The sequence below is a fragment of the Ambystoma mexicanum genome, chromosome 6p (assembly GCF_040938575.1).
Source record: "Ambystoma mexicanum isolate Mex_15411 chromosome 6p, UKY_AmexF1_1, whole genome shotgun sequence".
NCBI classification, from domain to species: Eukaryota; Metazoa; Chordata; class Amphibia; order Caudata; family Ambystomatidae; genus Ambystoma; species Ambystoma mexicanum.
The window spans coordinates 1522754410-1522780275 of record NC_090935.1 but is presented as its reverse complement, the minus strand read 5'-3'; the positions used below and the strand labels follow the sequence as shown (position 1 = coordinate 1522780275).

At 46.9% G+C, this 25866-nt stretch overlaps 1 protein-coding gene across 1 annotated transcript in view; it reads left to right on the top strand.

Annotated features, from left to right (window-relative positions):
- Nucleotides 1-231: 231 nt before the first annotated feature.
- XPA (XPA, DNA damage recognition and repair factor) overlaps nt 232-25866 on the top strand; it is a 214963-nt gene continuing 189328 nt past the window's right edge. The window contains exons 1-2 of the mRNA XM_069626385.1: nt 232-378; nt 1006-1188. Of these exons, the coding sequence (XP_069482486.1) occupies nt 354-378; nt 1006-1188 (208 nt within the window). The 5' untranslated portion in view covers nt 232-353. The remainder of the gene's footprint in view (nt 379-1005; nt 1189-25866) is intronic.

Below are 25866 nucleotides of genomic sequence, written 5' to 3'. Positions count from 1 at the left end.
ACGCAACCTGTGTTTCTCAGGGAGACTGTGACACTGGGAAACGGGTAGTGCTTGATGAGTTGAACTGTTTGCAGTTAACATTTCCTTGCCCTCTTGGTTTGTGTGATATTCTGCATCCCTACAGATGACAGGAATGGGCAGGGGCGGAATGGCTGTAGCCATCTGTGGATGGGCGGGGTAATCAAAGTGAGCGTGGCTCCAAAGATTGCCGAACACTGCCTCCCACAAGCTACCATGGGATGCAGGATAGCATACAACACCGGAACCGCTGCATTGCTCCGGAAATCACATGGATGACATCAGAGGTCACGTGAAAAAGAGTGGGCGGGTCTTTGGTATGGTCCCTTTCTCGGATGGGAACTAGTCACTACCATTCAGGTATATTTAGTAAAGTTCCCATACTGCTTCTTTCCACTCGCCGTTATCTCCTTTATTAGTTCGCCGCACTTCTGACACACTCCAGTTTCGTTCTGCTTGTGGCGTAGCGTTATACATCAGCTCGCACGCCAAGGCTCGTCATTCCTCAGCCAGGGACCTTTGGCAAAAACGATCCTCGTAGCCAAATTGTCATATATCATCATACATTGGCACAGATGATTTTGTTTCATTTGATGTATTTATTATAAGTAAAAAGGTCCCCAGGAAGGTGTGACCTCAACGGTATGCATCCTTTCAATTGTATGGTTCTGGAATCAAGGGATTCCAGAACCATTCTACATCATACATACACGTAACAACAGCTACCATCTTAATATAACAACTTCTACTAATGACTTAAAGGTTTTTTTGGACAGCCGACAGGTACTGTGTGGGAGAAATAATACGGCCATGGAAAAGTTTTATATTTTGAGAGGTTCGCTATTAAACATCACCTGGTTGTTCCCAAAGAGATCCTTCTGTAAATCAAGTGGAGCTGTAATGTTACTCCAAAATTGCTTCCTTTATGTAGGAGACGCATGCGCTTTGAACAGATGGGAGGGTAATGTGTTCATTCATGATTCTTAGAATTCCCAAACACGGAGGATAAGGAAATGGCGACCGAGAGCATGAATGCTGATGTCGAGCAGACGAAGGAAGAAGCACCGCTGCCGGCCGCTTTACGGGCTAAAGTGGAACGGAACCGGCAGCGCGCTCTAATGCTGCGGCAAGCGCGTCTCTCCAGCCGCCCCTACCCCGGCGCTTCAGAAGGTGAGCGTAGTCTCGGGTAGTGGCTGGGGGCAGGGTACAACAGGGGTCATAAGTGGTAGAGCGTGGCTTTTTTCCGAGTCTGCGCGCTCTCGTATGTAAACATTTGTTAACCCTACGGATCTGTTGTTCGTTTCAACGCTTGTAAACACAGAAGGGAGACTATGCAAATAAAGAATTATTGAATTGAAAGGGTTTTACTTATGGGTGTTCTACAAGGCTGCGTAATAATGAACGAGATGAATAATGTTAATGTTAAAGGATATTTGTACAGCGCACTATCACCACCGGATTGGTCCCCTTGCGCTCTGGCGGCTCTGAAAAAGGGAGAGCGGGGTTGAGTTAGTGGGAATGAGCTGGAAACGTGCAAGGATAGCAGTGATGTGCTGTTGGCAGCCTCAGCCTGGTGGGTCCGGTCCATTGGCTGGGCTTGGGGTGTTATTCGGTTGGTAGTCCTGTGTGCTGTTGTGCAAGTCTATGTGTGGTTTGTTTTGTTGTTGTAGTGAAGTTTGCGTGGTTTTCTGCGTTTAAGGCTTGTGGTTGTTTGGTTTGAGTTTGAGAGGTGTATGCAGAGGAGTGAAATTGTTAGTGGGTTGGTTATTGATTCATGATTGTATGCTTGCTCTAGGCATGGCAGGAGAGTCGTATATCAATCATTGAATAACATCTCTATCTAGATTAACGCAGGCTACGTTGAAGATTACAACAAAGTGCGGCATATGCTGAAATTTACAATTCTATCTAGATGTGGCTCATGCTAAGCTTAGGAGTTCCCTCTATGTGTGCACATGCTAAGATTCACAATTCTATCTAATTGCGAGGCAGGCTACGTTGAGGATTCCAACTAAGTGCGGCATATGCTGACATTTACAATTCTATCTAGATGTGGCATATGCTAACGATTATTACATCTGTCAAAGGGGACATAGGCTGATCTTGACCGTTTTCTATAGGTTAGTAAGCATTACCACTAGTTAACATTGGCTGTGTGGACCTATCAATGATATACAAAGGGCTATTCAAATGCCAAGCAGCATAACGTAACAGTATGTTAGTGTGTAGTGCATCATTTATGATAGTCAACGTTATGGAGGGGTAGGTAGAGTGGCGAGGGCTTTCTGGAGTAGAGTGATTGCTCTACCCCCTACCCATGCCACACTTACAGTTTTTGTTGGTGTCTGTTAGCTGCTGGCTTCCTTTGCTTCCCCTGCGGACACCGGCAGACATCTTGGAGCCGCCAGTGCAGGAGCCGTCCTTTGCCTTAGGGCCCTTAGCCGCAGGGCTGGCAGGTAGAGGGCTGCCTTAGTTGGGTCAATTAAGACCAGACAATCAGTCAATCACAGGGGAGGGAAGGGAAGGGGAAGCCACGGGGAACGGGATCGGAGCAGGTCGACAGGGTTGGGGTAGTGGGTCCCTGCAGCTCACCTGGGGTCGCTGTGCTGGTAATGGCGTTCTCCCAGGTGAAGCTCCAGGCCCAGGACACAGCATGGCCCGAATGGCCAATCACAGGGGAGGGAGGTCTGGGAGGCGGGCGGAGGGAGGGGAAAGGGAAGCCATGGAGAACGGAGCAGGTCGAGGGGATCAGGGGGGGGGGGGTCCGAGGCCGCATGGTGCAGGGAATGGGGTAGTGGGTCCCTGCAGCTCACCTGGGGTTGCTGTGCTGGTAATGGCGTTCTCCCAGGTGAAGCTGCAGGCACACAGCATGGCCCGAATGGCCAATCACAGGGGAAGGAGGTCCGGGAGGTGGGCGGAGGGAGGGGAAGGGAGCAGGTCGAGGGGGTCGGGTGGTTGTCCGAGGCCGCATGGTGCAGGGAATGAGGTAGCAGGTCCCTGCAGCTCACCTGGGGTCGCCGTGCTGGTAATTGTGTTCTCCCAGTTGAAGCTGCAGGCCCAGGCACACAGCATGGCCCGAATGGCCAATCACAAGGGAGGGAGGTCCGGGAGGTGGGCGGAGGGAGGGGAAGGGAGCAGGTCGAGCGGGCTGGGGGGGTCCGAGGCCCCATGGTGCAGGGAATGGGGTAGTGGGTCCCTGCAGCTCACCAGGGGTCGCCGTGCTGCTAATGGCGTTCTCCCAGGTGCATCTGCAGGCCCAGACACACAGCATAGCCCGAATGGCCAATCGCAGGGGAAGGAGGTCCGGGAGGCGGGCAGAGGGAGCAGAAGGGGAAGCCACGGGAACTGAGCAGGTGGGGGGGTTCCAAGGCCGCATGGTGCAGGGAATGGGGTAGTGGGTTCCTGCAGCTCACCTAGGGTTGCCGTTCTGGTAATGGCGTTCTCCCAGGTGAAGCTGCAGGCCCAGGCACACAGCATGGCCCGAATGGCCAATCACAGGAGAGGGAGGTCCGGTAGGCGGGCGGCGGGAGGGGAAGGGGAAGCCACGGGGAACGGAGCAGGTCGAGGGGGTCGGGGGGCCCGAAGGCCGCAAGGTCCAGGGAATGGGGTAGTGGTTTCGGCGCATAACCTATGTACCAAAGCATTGCTTTCAGAAAAGTTAGAAGAGGTATTTTGCCCGTTTAAAAAAAAAAAAACGGATATGGTTGACATGGTTACTGCCAAGGCTTGGTCCGGAAAAGGTAAATGCACACATTGTTGATTTTTATGACAGTATATCTATTTTAACCAATGAGCATGCAATGTACAGTGATTCGTCCAGGCCGCCGCACAACAATCCTTCCTTCCTCTGCCCCCTTGATTGCGTGCAATGCATGTTTGATTATTAGGGTGGTGTGAATTCCTACCCAGTGCAAAAACGAATTATGGAGTAATCATGTATTGAAGCCCACTTCGGTCTGGTGGTGCTGTGTGTTCCTTAGCTGACCTTGCTGGTAGCGGTTGATAGCTCACTCCGGATCCAGTGCTTTTGGGGGTTGGGAGGTTAATTCAGTAGGGGCATCCTGGTTTCTGCTCAACATAGAGCACTCTTAAGGTTTCCCCCAGTCTTTCCATGAAAAAGCAGATGCACTCTCTTATTACCGAGGAAAGATGATGGTGTCCTCCTCCACCCTATTCTCCCTTCCCAGAATCCGCTGGTCTGTGTTCTGGTGTGATTCCTGCCGTCCTCTGGTGGTGAGGGAGGCCGGGATTATATACGCAGGCCCACATCACATTTCTCCCAAACTTAGAATGTTGAAAACAACATAGGTCCAAATATTTGAACATAGCTCTTAGGCCTGTAGTCTCTTACTGGCATACTTCTGCCTAGCTCCTTCTGCAATATATCCCTTGCAGGACATACCCGCGGAGACGGGAGGATGGTTTTGGTCTCTCCATCAGTTGGTAACAAAGGTTGGCCCTCACAGTCTCTTCTGCTCTGGGGGAGCTTGGTATCGCACTATTCATTGGGGAGGCTGTTCACTTTCTGTTTGGAGTGAAGAGTCCTCCACAGTCTGCTCTGCTGCTTCCGGCTGTGCGGGCGGGCCATCCCCTGTCGACGGGTGTGTTGGCTGTTCATGCCACATCGCTCCCGGAACCTTCCGGAAGTGACACACATTCCTGGTCACCACTTCCGTCCCTCGGGTAGCCATTATCATGCTGTGTTTTGCATCGCGGACTGTCCACAGGCGGGACTCAAAGGTCAATGTCATTTTCTTTTGGGGTGCTCTGTTCTTTACCAGCACAGTGTCTCCTGGCTGTAATTCCGGGTGTTGGGCATGGCATGCTTGGCTCTCCTGTTCCTCCGGACTCTCCTTTCTTCGATGAGGGGTATGTAATGATATGGCATATTGGGATATGTGGTTGCCCAGCTCGGATGCATAGGGAGCTGTGCTTGGATTGGTACTCAGAACATGAGGACGGCAAGGCTCACACACCTGTTGACATGTGCAGAGTTTGGCGGTGGGTACGCAGGAACCGGTATAAGGCTGCTAGCCATGGTGGTTGTGTTCCTTTGAAATGCGTATGGCTTTGTTCAAAGACTCCATGAGACTGCAGCCAGTAGGGAGTGATTTTCTTGTGCTTGATGCTCGGGTCTTGGAGGAATCGTCTTAGCTCCTGGCTGGTGAACGACGGGCCGTTATCGCTTTTCAGCTTGGAGGGGATCCCATGCACTGCAAATATTTTCTTGAGTGCCGTGATCACAGATCCCGCATTATGGATTTTACATTTTCGGCGTCTGGGTAGCGGCTAAACTTGTCTACCAAGACTAGGAGATATCCTTCTCCAGCAATGGTGCAGAAGTCCATGCTTACCGATTCATTGGGCGCTGATTATCGGTTCCGGTGCTGCCAGCCTTCTTGATTATTGGCATGCTGCGCATGACTCGACCAAGCTCATCAAGCGTTGTTGCATGCACAGCATCCAAATTCTGGATTTCAAAATACGATTGCGTTTTTACTATGCCTTGGTCTCCGCTGTGCGCTAGCTTCAGTGCCCTCTTCTCTAGCATAGTTGGTAGGATGATCTGGTTCCATGTGTTAAAAATGTGGCAAAAAATGGCTCTGGACACAAAATATCACGGCAAAAAGGCTGTGGTTTTGCCGCCGCAATCCATGTAAAGGATGCCGGGGACACACCCACAACCCCCAGACCTATTATACCATTTAAGAGGAGCGGGGTGACACCCCCGCTCCCCTTACATGGTGTAACGGGGTACACCTTTAACGGGCCAAACCACGCTATTCTTTGTAAAGGCGACATTTTTGCAGCGATTTTTATCACTGCATACCGATGATCCTGTGTCCTTTTACCAGCACCCCTTCATTTGATATTGTGAGTTCATGGCGGATCCCAAACAATGCCTGCAGTTTTTCCTGGGCAGCTTGAGTCCGCTGTGCTACTGCTGTCAGGTAATTCTTCCAGTCCCCTGTCTGGACGGCTTGCATGGTTCGTATCAGGCAGGCATCGGTTTTTGTTTCATCCGTTATCTCTTGTAGCATGAGAGATTGTGGCCATGTGGATGCAATGACATGGCATACGTGTTCCTCAGTTTCTGTTGCGTGTTGTTCTTCGAGCTCCGTGCCATGGCGGTTGGCGGGAGAGATAGTCTGCCGGGTTGTCTGCTCCAGCTCTGTATTCCACCTCGATTTTGAAAGGTTGCAGCTATAACACACACTTTTCTATCCTTGCAGGGGGATGTGGCGCTGACCCTTTGAAGATGGGGCTAAGAGGCTTATGGTCAGTGAAAACTTTGGCAAGTTGCCCTAGCAAGTATGCTCCGAAGTGGCGGCAGCCCCAGAGATTGCTAGTGTCTCTTTCTCGATGTGTGCATAATTCTGCTCTGTTTTTGTAAGTGCGCGGCTGGCAAAAGCTATGGGGTGTAGGCTGCCGTCTGTCTACCTGCGTGAGGACAGCACATAGTCCTACAGGGCTGGCATCTACTAAGAGTTCAGTTGCCTGGTCCACTTTGAAAAACGCCATGATAGTGGTGTTGGACAGCGAGTCTTTAGTTTGCTTGTTGATGTTGGGTCGTCCACTCCCACTTTTTGTCCTTTGTTATATCTTGCAGGGGGCTTGCGAGGGTGGCAAGATCGGGAATAAACCTTGCACAGTATGTTGCATGCCCATAAAGCTCCTCACCTCGGTAGCTGAAGTTGGGGCTTTGGTGTTCTTTGTCGCTCACCTTAGCTGGGTCTGGCGACACTGCCTCAGCGTTTAAGATGTACCCAAAAAAACTGAGCTCTTCTTTGCAGAACTTGCCTTTTTCAGCATTTAACTTGAGCCCAGCTTCCTCTAGCTGCTGTAGGACTGCTGCGAGTCGCTCGTGGTGTTCGCTGGCATTGGTCCCATTGACAGTGATGTCATCGCTTATGTTTGGTTCCCTCGAGGCCATACAGAACTTTGCAGATCTCATTTTGGAACACCTCGGCTGCTGAGGATATGCCAAATTTCAAACGTTTGTACCTTCTTAGGCCAAGGTGGGAAGAGAATGTGGTTATATATCTCGATTCTTTCGCCAGGCGCAGCTGATGGTATCCTGATCTGGGGTCCAATTTACTGATGATCTTGGCCCCTGTCAGGTCGACGATCAGCTCGTCGATGGTTGGTGTGACGTGCTGCTCTCTCTCAATTGCTGCGTTGGGTAGCCTCATGTCTATGCAAATTCTCACAGCGTTGGGCTGCTTTGGTTTTTGTGCCTTGGTTTTTGTGCCACGACCATGGGCGAAACCCATGGGGTTGGCCCTGGTGTCTTTTCAATGATGCCAGATTTTTCAAACTTTTCTAGCTCCTTTTCAACCGCCTCCCTCATATGGAAAGGGACACAGCAATGTCATAATGCCTTCGGTTCTATCGTTGGATTGAGATGCAGCTAGATGGTCCTACCCCGGAGGCATCCAATGCCTTGGAACACTCAGTGATGCTTTTTGAGGTGGTGGTCAATTTCAGTCGGTTGTATGCTGAAAGCGAATTGGATCAGTCGCAGTTTCTCCACTGTTCGGCAGCTTAGTAGCATCTCTAAGCCTGCATCTACTACATAGACTCTCATTCGGCATGAAATGTCGTAGGACAGGTTCGACCGGAATGGCTCCTGTACCGGCAGCAGTTTCTTGCAGCTATATGTGAACAGTTGCACTCTTTTGTATTGAAGTGCCGGCTTTGGGTTGAGATTGTTGAATGCGTGTGTGCGCATCACGTTGACAATTGCTCTCATGTCAATGACTACCTTCATGGGGTTTTCATCTGATGTGACTGTGCAGGAAGGTTATTTCTTCTGCCTCCTGGCTTTCCCATGCTTTGTTCTGTGTGGTTCTGCGGCGGATATCATGTGTACCCGATGTTCCTTTTTTCCTGCCCTTTTCCGCATCTGTCTGGTGAACGCCTTCTTCCCTTTCGCTGCTGCTGGGTGATCTTTGTGAGCTGTCAACTGCTCTTGCTCTTCCTCTTCCCCTTGGCTGGTTGGATGGCTCTTGTTGTGTGATCATGCTGTTGCTGGTCTGCTTCCCTCGGGCTAGGAGGGTGTAGGCACACAGCCACAAAATGGTTTAGGCGTTTGTATTTTCGGCAAGTTAATCCTTGCGATGCTGGAAATGCATTGGAGGGACAGGGCCTTCCTGTCCTTGTCCTGTAGTCCTTTTTCATTTGTGTTCTGTATAGTTTTCTGCCCAGGAGTCCATGTGCGACTCCTGGCAGTGCAGCTCTTCCTGTTTTTGTTTGGTGTACAGACCCATGGGATACCCTTATGGCACCCATGGTTGGGGGTGCAACCCTGTGCCCCTAGTGTATGTTTGGCACCCATGGGTGGGGGTGCAACCCTGTGCCCCTAGTGTATGTGGCACCTGTGTATGGCCCACAGAGCAGGGTATGGGCTGGTGGAAGCTCCATGCTGAATTTGAAAGATGCTCTGAGTATCGTCCATTTTGGCATACCCAGGCCCTGATATTGGAATCAGTTGATTTCTGATAGGAAACAAGATGGCCCCTGTGGCCTCCTTTCTATTGCCTGTTACCTTGTTTCCCCAAAGTCCTGGGAAGCCCTGACCCTGTCCCTTCCCCCTGACTGGCTGTTGGGTGGAAGTTCCATATATGGTGTTGTTTTGAAGTCCAGGCCAGACTGGCTGGAGCCTTCCCAGTGACTGTATGTAGGGGGTACACCCTGTGGGTGGGACCTGGGTGAATGGAGTGTGTGACCAACATGCACTTCTTGTTGTGGCTGTCTGGCTTCTGATGTTTGACACAATGACTGAGACAGCCCTGCCCGAAACTGGTAGAAATGCAGTGTATAGTGTTGAATGGCTGGGTACTTGTCCCAATACACATTCCTTGTTGTGAGTGTCTGAGAGGGAGGAGTATTGCCTGAATGCACTGTATGCCTGATTTGCTGACTGACTGCTGAATGCCCTTCTGAGTGATTGGTTGCCTGAGTGTGACCCAGTAGAATGAATCGGGGATCAACTAGTATATCTGTGGGCCTCTCGCTGCTAGAAATCATTCAGAAGCTGGAGTTGAAACTAACATTGAAACTGAAGCTGAATCTCGACGCCAAGCCTGAAGAAGGTTGACTGCTGTCTCCCTTCGCCGAAATCCGAGCCATCGAGACTGATCGAAGAGAGGACCTGGTTAGGCGCCCTCTTCCCGTGCTCCGAGGGACCACCGCCGAAGTTCCCTGGAAGTGAGACCCTCGACAGGCTGCCGACCGGAGACTGGGACCGCCGAGGAGAATGAAGATAAGCACCGGACATTCTGTCCACCGCCGTCGACCAGGGTTCGCAGGTTTGTGTAACCGCTGGAGGCCCGACGAAGCCGTGTTGCCCAGAAGAGGGGACCGCTTGATGCAGTGTCATCGACGACCAGAGCCGCACGCTCCTTTGCCTAAGACTTTTGATTCACGGACGTGCTCGTCCGCACCGCTGCCCGTCTTATCCATCCGGAGAAGGCCTGGCCATCGATGCGCCGAGCAGCATCCGCCAGTGGGTTTCCCATCACCCAAAGACCATAGAGACGCCGGACGACTCGACGCCCTTGCTGGGCCACAGTTCTTCACAAACTCTTTGTGGTCCTGAACTATCAACATCGAGGTGCCCCACACGCCTCTTCCTTGCAGGACGTCTTTGCTCCGTCGTCGACGACACCGCTGGGACCGAAGCTGCCGCCTCGACGCCGAGTTCACTTTCTTCGAGGGATCTGGATGATCCGTGGCTCCTGCTTTAAAGGGAGCCGCTCAAGAAGGATCCGTCGATGACTCGTTGTCGCACTCTGCTATTGCAGGTATATTGTGGTGGTAGAAACATTATAGAAGGAAATAAGACTTATAGAACAATATATCGACTGGGCTTGTAGCATATATTTATTTTACAGGTTGCCCAGGTTGGGGGGGATCTCCACACAGAACTGTGCCTAAACGGCAGGGGCTAGTATTCTGCCAATTGTTCTAACCAACTGCCTTCCCTTCTATGTCTATTGTTGGTAACCTTTATTAATTGATTTCTGTGACATTTAACCAGAGTACAGTTGATGCACTTTAATGAAATCTGATAATAATTGTGGTACTACTTAGAACTGTATATATTTGCCATTGTAGATTTACTGAGCAGAAAGTGAGTTATTGTGATTCTGTATATAACCTTGAACCTTAATTATATAAATACTGTGTTTTAACTAACAGTGTGTGGACATTCCTTTGTGGGTGCTTGGGGACTACACTATACTTAACCAGCCTGCATCACCTCCTGAGAAGCTATGTTCTTGATTGCTTGATCATTGCTACCAACAATAGAGAATCTTGGCTGGGATCCTCTGTGCCTCTCCTTTACCATATAGAGAGCAGAAGTACAGACCCCCCCCCTCCAGTCTTTACACTGCCCATGCGGGGCAAGGTTCTCCCCAGTGCCACGGACCGCTGCACCACTTCCACGTGTCATTCCGCCCATGTGGGCTGGTGCATCTTCAGTAGTTTGAGCGTTTATCTTCTTGGTCTCGGTTGGTTTGTCGCCTTTTTATGGCTGCGATCTCCTCACCTTTCTGGGGGTTGTCCAGTGGTAGGCGTTGGATCGCAGCTTCTATCACTTCCACTTGGTCATCCGTGCGTTCTCGAGTCGTCACGTCTCGAGAATGCGAGACAGTCAGATGTTTTTCTCAGACAGTATGGCTCTTCGTAGCTTCTCAGGTGACAGCCTGTTTATGACTTGGAAGCGGATTGCAAATTCTTCGTCGGGGAATTCACATCCCACAGCTAGTTCCCTCAGTCTTGCATGAAGTTGTCCATAGTCTCTTTTTCCTTTTTCACGTTGTCTGGCCATGCAGAAATGACATCTCTCGTAGTCGGGGTTGAGTTCTGGTTTGAATTTCCTGGTTTGAATTTCCTGGTTGGTGCTACCTTGGCTGCATTGTAATAATCAGCAGTTCTGTTGTGGGGGAGTGTGTTAAACGGATGCAGTGCTGCTGCCCCAATGTTGAGTAGGAGGAGATTGCTCTTTTTCTTGTCTTCAGTGACGTCTCTTGCTTCTAGATGTAGTTCGAACTGCTGTAGCCATATACCCCAGCGAAGCGCAGCTCCTGTGGTGTAGGGGACAAATGGCCCCATGAGCGTGGTCTGTGAGGGGTCTTGTTTCTCAGGGTTGAATAAATTGCTCCTCCTGTCAGTAGGGCTAGCTGCTACTCTTGCAGGGCTTGTATTAGGGCTTGACGCGTTGTTGACTTTTTAGCAATGCGCATGCTCTTCTCGCTGTTCAGCACTTGCAGTGGCACGTGCGCGCACATGCCTACTCAGGAGTTGTGCCAGTAGGCCTTGCTACTCCTGCCATGGAGCGAGAGTTAATCTTCCTCCTTTTTAAAAAAAAATTGTAAATTTTTTTGTGATTTTTGGAATGCCCCTATTATTTAGGTAGTGTAGCCTGGGTCTTAAAAGGAGTATAACTTGCTGTTGCGTTTTTTTTTGCACATGTAGACAAGCAAAGCGTTTGTCTTTTGAACGTTACAGATATTTCAACGCTTACTGACATGCCGAATTGATATTCTGGAATGAAGAAAATGCGTTGATCGGGGCACCACGTGTCTTTGGGATGTTACGATCCTCGTTACGCTTTCCGGAGTGCTGGATTGATGTGTTGGAATGTTGCTGCAACGCCAATCGGGGCGCAACATTCGGTTTGAGAATTAATTTCAGCAGCGTGTTGTCGGAGCGTTCATGAAGAACGCGGATTGTTTGCGGCTGCAGCAGCGTTCGATGAGCAGGCATGCGTGGTGAGAATGATCTTCGTCACCAGTGTTCTGGTGTGAGTCCTGCCGGCCTGGGAGGCCGGGATTATATACGCAGGCCCGCGGGGGCCTCAAACGCACAGCAAAGAAGACACAACACACTGGTGGACTGCATAAACCCGTACTGACGTAGTTCCGGTGATTCCTTTATTAAATTCCCCGCCCTCATCACGTGACCCCGGTCTCCCGTTGTACACGTGACATCAGTCTGAAAAGGCAGTGAAGTAGGTAACCTAATCGGTATAGCGCTGATGGGCTGTATGCTGCTTCAAGGTGATTGGGGTGAGGCTGAGACGGCTCAGACACAGCCTGACACCTTAGTGGGCCAGCGACCAAGTTCTCCACTGCCCAATGTGCACAATTCTCAGGATGCCCCACCTGACAATCGTATTCGTTCCTATTTTTTACCCTGCATTCTGTGACTGGTAGTTTTGCCTATACAATGTAAAAAAAAAAACAGATTTGAACAAATAAGGTGAGGGGTTCACGCTTGTCACAGGGCTTCTTATGGGTTCTGAAAGTGATGACTCTGCTACAAGTGCCTTGCGTTAAAGATACTTCATGTTGTAAATTATTTTTAGAGTGAGTGTGCATACTTTTTGGCAGGTTATGGTCATTATGTTCCAAATGTAAGTAGTACAACCATTTGTGAATCTTGCTTTGGGGTAATGAAGATGTGGCATTAGGCAGGGATGGTGTTGGTGTCTTTCAACCTTTTCAGTTGTAACGGGCCACAACTCTCAGTGGGGTTCCCAGCAACTTCCCCCACCAAAATATATTTGTTTCATTCTGGAGCTTTAAATGTGCGCTTTGCAGTACTGGCCTTACAAGCTGCGTTTGCTGGAGCCCTTCTGGCTGTCACTTCCCTAGAGGCATACAGAAGTTCTTACCACCTCGTTGCCTTTTAAGACCGGTTTCTCCACATCAGCCTCTTGCTGACAAAGAAGGATGTATAGCTTTTCAGTGGGCATTTAGGGTTTTGGCTCCCTGCTGGCTGGCCGGCTGTTTCATGTTAATCAGCGGCTATTAGCCCCTGGCTATATTTCTTTCTCCCCGTTATAATGTATGCACCCCACACGCGCATCAGACTATTGTTTTCCGCTTTAAGCAAGGGCAGCCCGAAACCATCATGTTGAAATAAGCCACACGAGCCGTGACACATCTTCTGCCAGGCTTGGTTTTATGCATTCCCTTGTTGATGGAGGACTTCAGTACCCAGAATGCAAAGAGCCAAAAAATCTAGCTAATGTGACACCCGACAAAGCACAGTTCTCCATCTCTCCCTTGATTTGCTGTTATAAATTCAGCATACCTCTGAGTCTGCAGCATGTCCATCCCCTGGCAGCCCCATTTCCCTGTGCTATTTTTGTTTTAACAAGGAGTTTAACTAGAACAGCACGACCAGTGTGCTTGTTTTGGTGACAAAAGGCACATATTTAGTTTTGGCTAAGGGCCACTTTTGAGCCAAAACTATTGCATTGGAGTACAGCTAGGCGGGGTGGCATGTGGGGAGGGACACAATGCTTAAAAGGTGTTAGGTTGTTTCCCCACACATTGACCACCCAAAGCCATGCTAATCCCTATGACCATTCATACCCATTTCCTGCCCCTCCCCACCCAAAACACGCCTTCCTGGGATCTGTGTGAGCTAGCTTTCTCAAGCCATACCATCAAACTTTGCACTCAAAGTGCCTGCCAGTGTTTCTTCAAAGCAGTCTTCTAATAGTTAATGATTTAATTGGAGTTGTAAACGTTCTACTGGTATAATAAAAAGGTCTTAAAAAGGTCTAACTTTAGCCACTAGATGTATAAGCCGATATATAAGCCGTATGTATGTCCTTCACTGAAGTCCTGTTAAAACGAAGCATTGGCAAACCCATCAGTTTTGGCTTGTGTATAGGTTTTAAATATGCTTTTGCCAGGCACTGCTATTATATGCCCAGGTACTTGCACCATTTTCCAGCCATTACCATTTAATGGCCAATTAGTACCATTATGGCAGTGCCTGGCAAATGCCTTTCCCATGTCTACACAAAGTCCCAAACTATTGGCATTGTATTTTTTGTGCATGACCTTGTTTGGGACTGTTTTTTTCTACATCTGCCGCATCACGGCCTGTGGGCTCCTATTCTTCCCGCTTTCCTCCCTCCCTACCCACAAGCCCTGGGCACTTGGGCCCAGAGGCAAATGGCAGCTCCCACAGTCGGTATTCGCTGTGGGAGCATGCAGCCGATCCGTCAACCTGCAGCGACTGACAAGTGGGCAGTGGGAACAGCCATTACTGCTCCCTATCTAACTGCCCCTCCTCTCTTTTTATATCTCTTATCTAATTCTGCAGTCTGCTGATCTTGGCAGTTCTATGTTATCCTGATCTGGCACTGGTGATTTCTTATAATTAGCCTCTGGGGCTTTTCCCTCATTTCTAAAAAGTAAAATCTGTATGCTCTTGCATTTACTGGTGTGTTGAAATAATTGGGCATACCCCCCATCTTCCTGTCTAGGTTTTTCCATCTCGCTTCTAGGTGTTGTGCTTTCTGTTATATGATATAACCTAGGCCTTTTTGCCTTTCCAGGACACTTCACTCTAAATTGTTGCTTTGCTGTTGGTTGCAGTTGGTGTCGTGCTCTGCAATTCCTCCCTCTCAACCCCCTTCCTTCTCTCCATACTCCCCCTCAATGGTGCTCTCAATCTCCCCTATCACGTATCCTATCCTTCTGACGAAGTTTGGACAGAAACAGTTCAAGAAGGATCTCCTGGTATCCAATCCAAGCCTGCCCATCCATCGCTGACACCTAGGTCAACGCTTCTTCCAGGTAGACTTTCTCTGACATCCTCTTAGTCGTTCCTTGTCGGGACCTTTGGATTCCCTTCATGGTCTCTGTGCCCTCCTTTCTCTTCCTATCCCATTAATGGTGTCACCTGTTGGGAGGTACTCTTGACATCCTTCCTGTCCTCTAGGGTCATCATTAATGTCTACCCAATTGGCACTGTTATGGTCCAAGGCTCTCAGCCCAACCTCCTCCTTCTTGATAGGCATCTTCCGTCTCTCATAAATTTCCTCCCCTTTCCTTCCACTCCACTCCACTCCTCTTTCTGCCACCCCTCTACCACCTCCGACTGGTGTACCACACTCCTACACCCCTCCTTGGAAGACCTTCAAAAGTGGGAACCTGCCCTCAACTTTCGCTCTGCCTTCAAACACTCCTCTGACATCTGCCTCCTTCTTGAAGACCTCGACCTAGATGTTATCGCTCTCACCAGGACATGGTTCACTGCCAACTCTGTTACAAGTTTTGATACCTTCCTTCCTGAATGGTACAAGATCCTCTCTAAGCCCATGCCTAACCGTCCTGTGGCAGAGTTGCCCTGATCTTCCCTGAGTGGGCTCCTGCTACTATCATGCTCATTCAGGCCTACTCCTCTTTCGAATTCCTCGTCTGCAGGCTTTGTGTCTCTCCTGTTATATAAAAATGTTACGTACCAACATTTAGACGTTTAGAGATTTTTGTTGTACATTTTATATACGTTGTCACTGAGGTGTTTAGAGGAACCACAATGTAAGGTGATAGCAAGGAATGTTTTCTGGATTGTGTTCAGATTGTTATGTTTTGTATTGAAAAAATGTTTGTCTGTTTATTTGTAAAATTAGGCTTCAAACTATGCACACTTGTAGGAAAGGAATTAGTTGAAAACAATGTGCATGCAATGTAGAGAATAGTTGGAAAAGAAGTACATGACAACCCAAAACAGTGAAAGATCAATATAGAAAAAGAAAAAACATACCAATAAATAATATATTTGATTTTGATATTGAGCGAAAAGGATGCACTATAATAAACAAAAATAAAAAAAATATTGAGCTCCAAGAAGAATAATTATTTATTTATTGTAATATACACAGAGAAATTGTATATAAAAACAAAATGAAAATAAAAAATTGTTGGGCATACCAGTGTGAAAAATATTAGTCCTAACCCAGTTTACCCAACAAAAGGGTCTTCACTTATGTTTTGGTGTCTCTTCTGGCCTCTGTCTGACTCTGGCCATCATCTACTGGCACACTGGTCAGGCCTCCAACTTCCTCTCAGAATAGGCTGACCTCGCCTCTTCTCTCCTGGCCTCCTCCTCCAAACTCATCCTCATCAGAGATTTCAATATTCACCTGGACCTGATGCAGCCTCTGGGCTCTTCCGCAACCTCTGTCACTCTTTCCTCTCCATTCTTCCCTTAGGTCTGGCGCATGCAGCCGGACACCCTTTGGATGTTATCATCTCTTCAGACATCCCCATCGCCAACCCTCTCTCCTTATCTGATAATTCTCTCCTGTCCGCTTACCTGGTCCTCCTGGGTCCCCCGGCAAAGCCTGCGCCCACACTGCCAGCCTCCTTCTCTCTCATTCGACCTCAGAAGCGAGTGTCAATTGCTGCTTTTGCAGCCACATTCACTCCCCCCTCCTCCTACTACTGTCACTGACTTTACCTCTGGTACTAAGGCGGTTTCTCCATCTCTGGTCGGAAATTAAGAAAGTTTATAGCCCAACAGGAATTCATTATTCTATTAACATACTTTGATGTTTTGTGGACATAAATCCTAGCCTAAGTCATACATCACTTTGTCAATATATACTGCATGAGTACTGACGGAAGCGTAATCATTTAATGATTATTTGATGAGTGAAGCAAACAAAAAAACTTGAGAGATGAAGCATATCAATTTATTGTTTCTCTAATTAGTATTATGATGACATACTATGGTGGTTTCTAGACACCATTAAGAAGGCTTCTAACTCTACCACAGTTTTATCCATCAAAGAAGCAAGATGGGTGTTTAGGCTGAACACCTTAGAGCAAGGATTCAATGACATATGCCAAATATTTGAACTCCATCACATTCATGATCATTTGGAGCCAACACTTGTGCCTCCACCCCCGCAGAGTGGTAGTCGCGTGGTGTTTCTCCAAGCCTTGGTGATTTCAATGCTTTGGTTCTTTCCAATCCTTGGCTCTTATCCAATTTTGTATTCTTGCTTACATTATTGCCATTTCAGAGTTCACTATTTTCTGCCATACATTTGTCGGGCGGCGGTCTCGTGCCCCTCTCCACCCTGGTGCTCAAATCTTTATTTTGCCCGGAGACTTGGACACCAGCAGTCTGTTTTCCATTTCTAGCTATGCGCCTACTTTAGTCTCTGCTTTTTCCCGTACAATGGCTCAGCTTCAGTGTAGCCCAGCAGCACTAAACGCACAGTTTGTCTGACGAAGCTAGCGTCTGATTTCATGCTCGAGTGAGTAGCGGTTTGCATTTCCATTTCTCTGAATACTTTTCCATGAACCGCCATATGTCTACGGACAAGATCCGAGCAATCTATATTCCAGCTTCTAGTCGCTTACCGTGCAGATGCACCGTTTTACTTTGAGGGCTTTTCAGCCTTTCTCGTGGACAGTGGCCTGCCGCGCTTTGGGATTACACAAGTATTCACTTTCAGAGTAATTGGGTGCCTTCGACAGAGCTATGCAGGACCAGAGATTTATACTGAATTTATTTCATTCTTCATTGACTTTTAACTGAAGTGTTTCCTCTGTTTTGCTTATTGCTTCAGCGCGACCATCGAGGGTTGGCGTTTGCTATTATTGCTGCAAGTTTCTCACCCCCCTCCCCTTTCTGTGGCAGTTGCCCTGGATGCGCAAGTCCCTCCCCCACCCCCGGTAAGCCATGTCCGAGTGTAGAACTTCACGTCTCTAGTAGGGGCTCCTTATAGTCCCACTGCCTTGCTTCTTCCACTAAGTGCATTCTTCCCTGTTGCAGGCTGGGACCACTAATCGCACTGGTCCTCTTGTTCAGCTAACAAGGTGCCCAGTTGATTCGGCTGTGCTGCTCCCTTTGAGATATAGCCGTCGGCAGATCCAAGGGGTGCTCACCAATGTTGACTGCTTGCACTTAATCGCATTTCTGTGGTGGATGCAGTGGTACGTCGGAAGTGGCGGGCACCCCTTAGCGTTGCTGAATAGGTTTCACCTTGCCCTTTATCAGCATTGGCTGTGTTTACTTGCACTTGTTAATATTTCTTATTGGCAGAAACATTTGATTTGGGTCGAGTCTTGAGGTACAATAAATATTATGTTTCACATCCGTAGGGTCCAAAATGGGTTACTCCTGATGAAGGCGGTCTAGACTACTACACACTGCCGAAACACCGCTGTGAACTTCATCTCAGCGTCAAACTCTGGTATATATGAATGTAGACCATGGATATAGGAGTGTATTCAAATGTATTATGTCACAAAAACTTGTATGTATTTGAATTTATTTTCATGCCTTTTGCCAAACCTCAAAGGCGTATTTTGGATGTGTACATGTATAGCAATATGGCAATATAGGTGTAGATTAGGTTTTAGACTAGAACAGCTTCTGGTCCAATTTACGTCCCCATTTGTGTAAGGTGATGAGCATGTGTTGTACTTCTTAATACAATCATTTATCACATTTATTTTCACCTACTTACTTTGTTAGAGAAACAATACATTGATATGTTTTATCCCTCAAGGTTTTTAGTTTGCTTCACTCATCTGATTATGCTTTTGTCAGTACTCATGCAGTAAACATTAACAAAGTGATGTATGACTTAGGCTAGGATTTATATCCACTAAACATCAAAGTATGGTAAAGGAATAATTAATTCCTGTAGGGAACATTCTGTTGGGCTATTGATTCTCATTCTGACACAGCCCTTACTAACCTCCACTCTAAATCTCCAACACTCTGGACGTCCTTTCCCCTGTCAAGAGGATCGACATGAAACCTGCCTCCAAGTGCAGCTCCTGGTATGACTCCGACCTGGCCTCTCTGAAACGTGGCAGGCTGCTCCAAAGGCAATACATATTCTCTACCTGCTCGAAGAAGAGGGACTATATCCAAGCCTGCATCTCTGCGGCCACTTACAATACAGCGTAACTTTTCAAAATCTGCAAGAAACCCGCCAACCCTACTGCAGTCTCCACTTCTCCTCCTCCTTCCCTGTCCCTCTGCACTTCTCTGGCCTCTTGCTTCATTTCTATAACTTAGGACATCTTGTCCTCACTCTCCTCTACTTCCCCCACCAACTCTCAGGCCTTGCTTGACCCCCCCCCCTCCTGCCTCCTACTCTACTCTTTTTCTTCCATAACACCTGATGAGGTTTCTAGACAAGTCATCTCTATGAAAGTCTCATCCAAACAGGTGCTTCCTTGCTCCAGCCTTGGTTGATTTCTGCAGTCACTCCTTTGCCACTGGAGCCTTCCCCTCACTACTCGAGCACTCCCATGTGCACACTCTCAAAAAACCTTGTGCCGACCCTTCCTGTCCGGCAAAGTTCCGCCCAATCTCTATTACCCCCTTCCTGAGCAAACTCTTGGAAAAGCTGGCCATCTCACAGTTTATCCACCACACTGAATCTGTTGGTTGTCTCCCTGACCACCAGTCTGCCTTCAGAGCTGCCAGAGGCACATAAACTACTCTCCTGAACACCCGTGAAGCATTGCTCTCTAATCTCGATTCCAGCTCTCCTTCCGTTCTCATCCTTCTTGACCTTTCCCCGGCCATTTGGTACAGTCATTCATGCCACCGTGATAAAACGGCTCTGTAATACCCTTGGCATCACAGACCTGGCTCTGGACTGATTGACCTCCTTCCTTTCTGACCGACGTTCCCAGGCTCAACTGAACCCTTTTCTCGGGGCTCTATCCTCTCGCCTTGGCTTTTCAACATCTACCTGGCCCCTCTAGCCCATTTGATCCCCACCTTCTCTCCTAAATTGCAGTGTTATGCAGATGACATGCAGTTCTCCTTCAAGCTTCCCTTCTCTGCCTCCTCCGCTTCCTCTCTCGTTCCTGACTGGCTGTCTGCTATTGAGGCACAGTGCACTGCTAACAATCTCTGCCTTAATGCCAGTAAGACAGAGATCCTTCTCATTGCGACCCCTGCTCCTTCTTTCACATCCACACTGTGGCCGCCCTCAATGGTCCCCTCCACTCACCCTCCTGTGAGCCAAAAAACATTGGTGTCATCTTCGACTCCTCTCTCTTCTTCTCCCCTCACATCAGACCTTACCAAGAAGGCCCACTTCCAGCTGCACCTCCTCTGAGGCAGTCTCCTTTTCCTCACCTCGCCCAGAAACTGGTTGTCTACAGAACTCTGGTCTTCTCCAGGCTGGACTACTGCAACAGCCTCTTCCTCAATCTGCCTAACTCCTCCTCCCTTCGCCCCCTTCAACTAATTCTGAACAGGACTGCAAGTGTTATCTTTGGCCGCATGCCCAGGGACTGCATCTCTGCCGTCCTAAAATCTCTCCTTTGGCTCCTGGTTGCTGCTAGGATCAAGTTCAAGACCCTCTGCATCATCCACAAGGCTTTCTGGGGCCTGGAACCCGTCTACATCCATCTCTCCCTAAATACCTCCCTCCCCTTCGGTCGTCTAGCTCTAACTCTCCAGATCAGATGCTTTTCCAAGCAGAGAGTGGGGGGGTAGATCTCTCTCTCCGCTGGTGCCTCCCTATGGAAGCCCCCCACCCCTCTCTCTGACTTGAGCCCGGTCTCCTTAAGTTCAGGAAGCTTCTCAAGACTTTCCTTTGCTCTCCTTCCTTCCCTCTCCGCCTCCCCTACTAATGTCCCGGTATGAAGGAATGCACTTAGCTGCAAGACTAGCGCTGTAAGGAGGGGGCTTTTTCTGTTATTTTAATTAAATGCTTAATAAAACAAATCCATAAATACTGAGGCAAAGGTAAGTATAATCAAACTTAGTGGTAGAACGAAACGCAGTAAATGGGCCTTAAAAGCTTTCTTTTCTAGAACACGTGTTAGCATTTTAACTGCTGCAAAGACCGCTGTGGCTAGTGATTTAGTGCAGAGAGTCTGCAATACCAGTCCAGTGCTGAGAGAAGTACACAGTGGTTCTTTTTCAAGGTCACAGATTAGAGCTCACAGGTCCTGTAAACGAATAAATGAAACGTGACCATTTTATAATTCAAAATCATTTGTGAAATACGATTTCTAAATGGAGCAGAAAAGAACCACAGCTGTTTCAAATCGCCCCATAGAACATTTTCGCTGGGAAAAGTTTGTGTCCCCGAAATGCAACATTTGTGCAGAAGCATGTCTGTTGTTCAAGACTCTGGTGGTGTCATGGTGGGCAGCCATTCTGATGAGAATTAGGATGAGGTGACCAGGGTAGTTAAAAGTTCTGTTGGTCGCCTCAAATATTTTGATGATTTAATTTTGTGATGTGGGAATTGGGGGTGGATCCGTGACATCACAAGCTGCTGTTGAGGGCGGTGTGGGAAGTTTTGTGGACACAATAGTTGATCGCAATGTATGTTTTTCTGTAAGGGTCCAGTGCGAAAATCCAATCGGTTCTGTGTGGGGAGATTTCTTTCGTGTCGTACGATCGCAAATTACTTTGCTTTGTATAAATGTTCTTATTTTAGGGGCTTTTCTTTGACTGTGCCTGTTTATGAAGTTCTGTTCTGCGATCTCTTTGAATTTGCTCTCCTAGCTTCGTCTGTGGCCCCGATTAAAACTGTTACTTCTTGCACCTGCGTACACTCCTTTTTTGACTACTTTTGTAATTGTTTTGGTGAGTTTTACAGGGCGATCCCTGACACATTTGTGCAGGACACCATGCCCCCCCCTAATTAGTCTACCCCTGCACTTGCCTTTCGCCTGCACTAACCTAGCTGGGCCTGCACCCTTGTAGCCCTTCCAACCCCTACCACGTGGACCTTCCTTCCCCTGGTGCTATCCACCTGGCCTCCCCTGGCACTCGCTTTTTCTCACATGCCTTCCTCCCTTACCGGCACCCCGCTCCCCCCAACCACTTTCCCCTGCACTTCTCGTGCTGCTCTCCACAATCCAAATGTTACAAGGCCTAGGTAGGATCATTTTTGTTTTGTCCTCACTGTCCCCCCCTCCCACCCTCCGTCTTGTTGCACCCCCGAAACACATTGTGTATAGGTGCATTATAAATACCAAATAAATAAATTGCCAATGCTTGGTTTTTAATTGAAATGACTACTTTATCAGACTCAAAGGTTACCCCATTCAGATGTTTGTTTTACAAATATTTGGAAGAGGTCCGTTGAGTTTAGACGTAACGATGACACAATGCTAAGGTAAGTGTTAATATACCAATGGAACCAATGCCTGGTTGAGTTTGCCATCCTGTTACAGAATGCCAGCATTGCCACCAAAAGTCACATATCTAATCCCCATCTTCCAACGTTCTATCCCATGCACATATCCCAGAGCAATACATATAACATAACATGTGAAAAAGAACCTTGGTTTGAAGCCTATGGAAAAGAACTGCTTGGAAATATCAAACCAATTAAAATTTAATTAGTAAAAGCATCAAGTGTCCAAGCTTCATGCACTCTACTCATAAACTACTCCACATGAATTCAACAAAGTTAAAGTAATTCACCATTCACCAGCGCTTGTAATCAGTGTTAAACAGCTAATCATTTAAAACTTTTTTTCATAGAATATCATCCCTTAAAGTATTTAATATCACATTCTATTCTGAGCGTTCGCCTTTGTGGTTTCAATTCTGATTGGATTTTCTTGTAAGATTCATCATGGAACATAAGCAACACTCAGCAATACTCAATCTAGGCCACATGATAGAGACCAACTAGTTATAAAGCCTAGACCCACGTGCTCCATAGCAATTGATAGAAAACAGCTAGTAATTGTGATTCATAGCCAAAATGTTTCACCCGTCTCTGGCTTTTTCAAGGCTAAAGAAATTCCTGTGTTAACTACTCATGTGCATGAATTTCCTATTGAAGACAATAGATTGATATGTAAAAGGTCATAACTAACGTTCTATAAATAAAAACAATGCATTATTTGCTGAATTAATCATTAATATAGAACAACAAAACCCAGAGTAAAAGGAAAAAGAATTAAATGTATTCCGGATTTTACTGCCTTAACGTCTTATCTTGATTGAAAAAATCTTAATGCATACATCCTATATATGTGATGCTCCCATGAACCATATTCTTCATGTCCTGTTCAATACATTAACTGATGTCTATAGGACTCCTGGTTCTGCATTAATCATGCAAGTAAATGTTGGAACTGTATCAACATCTGTTATACTGATATATAAAGTAACATTGCCTGAGCTATTATAAATATTCACCAATTTATTGGTGTTTGTTGATGTAAATAGTTAGAATGGTCATCAACATTGGACATGGTCATTCCTTGTTTGTTATATGTATCAAAGAAATAAAAGAACATTGTCTAAACTTGGCTGTTTTTTCCCCCCCTTTTCATGTTGGTATTTCTCTAGATATTAATAGAAGAAAGTATGATAAAAAACGAATGTAATAAATTAACCTTCTGCTTGGATCAGGGGTTCAAATAGCCCATGTTTGTCATTGTGCTTAATAGCGACTCCCCACAGTTCTATAGTGCCTTCAATTGTGTGTAACATCATTACCTGTGTCTTCATTCCGTATGATGTCGTAACGTTGGTGTGGGACATCCTTTTATTAAAAAAAAGTGACCGCTGCGATTGCTAACCCCTATGCCCATTTGTTAATAATTATAATTGTTCTTTTATAATGTGCTTAAAACTAACGAGTGGTTCCTAAGAGCGGGATTAGGATTCAAACCTGTGTTTTTAGCAGAGTTGTCTTTCTTCCAAGACAAATGCGTTGCCCCTGAGCTTTCGTTATTCCCCATTTGGGTTTGCATAGACACAATATTGGTATTATTGTGCAGCTAATAATATAAATTCCATTGCCCATAATTAAGCCGGCTCCAAACTCATCCACCACAATTATTGATTTCTGAGATTTGACAACCTCATCCAGACCTATTAATTATTCCTTTATTTTTAACAATATGATTACATTCTTTTGTTCTCAATTATATATTGGATAATTTGCATAACTCAATACAGTTTGAACATTAATGTAAATCTTATTCTCACGATTATAAATCAAGTATGTATTATACTTGCTTACCTCAACTTGAGATGTATATACCTCAGGGATATTGAATCATAAATATTGTGAACCATTATTGATGCAAGTGTTAATGGTCCATGGAAAGCCACATAAGCCTCATAGTGAAACATAATCAGATCATGAGTATTCATAGAAAAACATGCATTACTTGAAGATTGATTCTCAAAGGTTATGTGGGAGTCTTCACTGTCATCTTGTTCTTTATCAAATATGATTGATGTCTGTGACTTGAGTATTCTGCATTTGAATCTGCACTTGGTCTGTTTCTCAATGAAATGACAGGTGCCATTCAAATCGACATAGTTGGCACTCCGTTTTAATTTTAATGTGTGGCGAGTTTGGGTCCAGAGGGTCTGTTTCATGCAATCTATCAAAGGTGAAAGCCTTCAAAGTAAATCATTTCCCAGTAAAATAGGTGTGCTCTGAGGAGCCACAACTATCGGAGGATGGGTGAATCAATATCCCCTATCTTGATTTCTACTTAACTAGCCCCATCCACTCTGATTTCCTTTTCATCCAAATTATCAATCAACTATGCTCCACCCCCTCTTCCGCATGTTCTATATTTCTTGTGTTTAGTGCAATCCCTATACAAATCTGGAGAGGAAGGAAAATCCTTTTGTTGTAGATTCTCTGTTGAAATTGTTGTACTTGTCTCTCGTGACTAGAGGTTTCTTGGCTAATCTCATTCTTTTCTTTAAACTTCTTTGTCGCATTTCCCTTTACTCTGATCCTCCACTCATTTGGATGAGGCACCTCATACGGGAAAGAATTCCCCTTTTAAATGTAATAATCACATTTTTCTTATTAAACTTCACTTTATTTTCATCTGATTGTATCTCAAAAAATAAATTCACCCTTGGTCTCTGCCAATTTTTCAGCAAGCACAGGTGGGCGCCGGGGTATATTGTGGGAAGTAAAAAGAAACTCCCACTAAGGCTTGGCATATCTCTCCTGTTGTCCCTCCCCACCCCCTTTTCAAGTGGCAGGCTACTAGCTGGCCATAAAAAGTCACTTGTTACCTCAATTCTATACATACACAAAGCACACTATTTCTTTCTTGCCAAGAATCAATTCTTACAAGCCAGTGGCTAGGGGCAAGTTTTTTGCACCCTGCTATACTTGAATTGGAACAATTTCCCATTGCATTGTCCACCCTGACCTGTCGACTCATTTTGGTAAAGGTTTGTATTAGCATTAGAATCGTGATTTACCTGTTGCAATCTAATCTCATGATTTCACCAATACTCTCTGTCAATTATTTGACTTGTGGCTCAAGTTGTGAACATTTTTCTCCACCCTCCGGACTGTGGGGTGGTCTTTGGCCATATCTCTGTTCCTCACTAGGAGGGTAACTATCTCTTCTAGAGGATACGTTTTGATAACTCTGATAACTGTTCTGTGTATTGCTTGGTCTCCACTCACACTAGTACAAGATTTGTTATTGTGGAACCTACGAGCAAGGGGGACAATCATTGTCTTGGCAATTGGTTCTAGGAGGTGAGCAGGTGCAAGTGGATCTAGGTTACATGACCTAAGCCCCACCCACCTGTCAATCACTGCTAATCAGTTGGTGCCTTGTTTTGCCACCCCTTTTCCCTACTTAAGCAGCCCTCCAGCCTCTATTCCTTTGCAGTTGTCATCAGGTGCTGGTGGATCACGTGACCCACGACCCACCCACCCACCTTCTTAGCTCTGCCTCATCCTCCCCTTTCTTAACTCTTAGATCAAGGGCGTCAAAGCAAAGGGCAGTCGAAAAAAAAGGGCAAAAAACCCCCCAGGACCAGACCCCTCCACCCCCTGCTCCTCTAACATCAGGTAAGATCCCTTCAATATCTGTTTCACCCCTCTCTCTCGTAACATCCCATCCATACAATCGCCACTCATAGCCTACCATGCTACTCACCAGCAACATCATGGGCGCTGCATTGCAGCATCCTCACCTCCATCAACATACACCCCATCAGCACTCCATCATACGAAAACGGATGCTTGCCAATGTCCGCTCAGCAATCGTCCATGCAGCAGACATTGCTGAC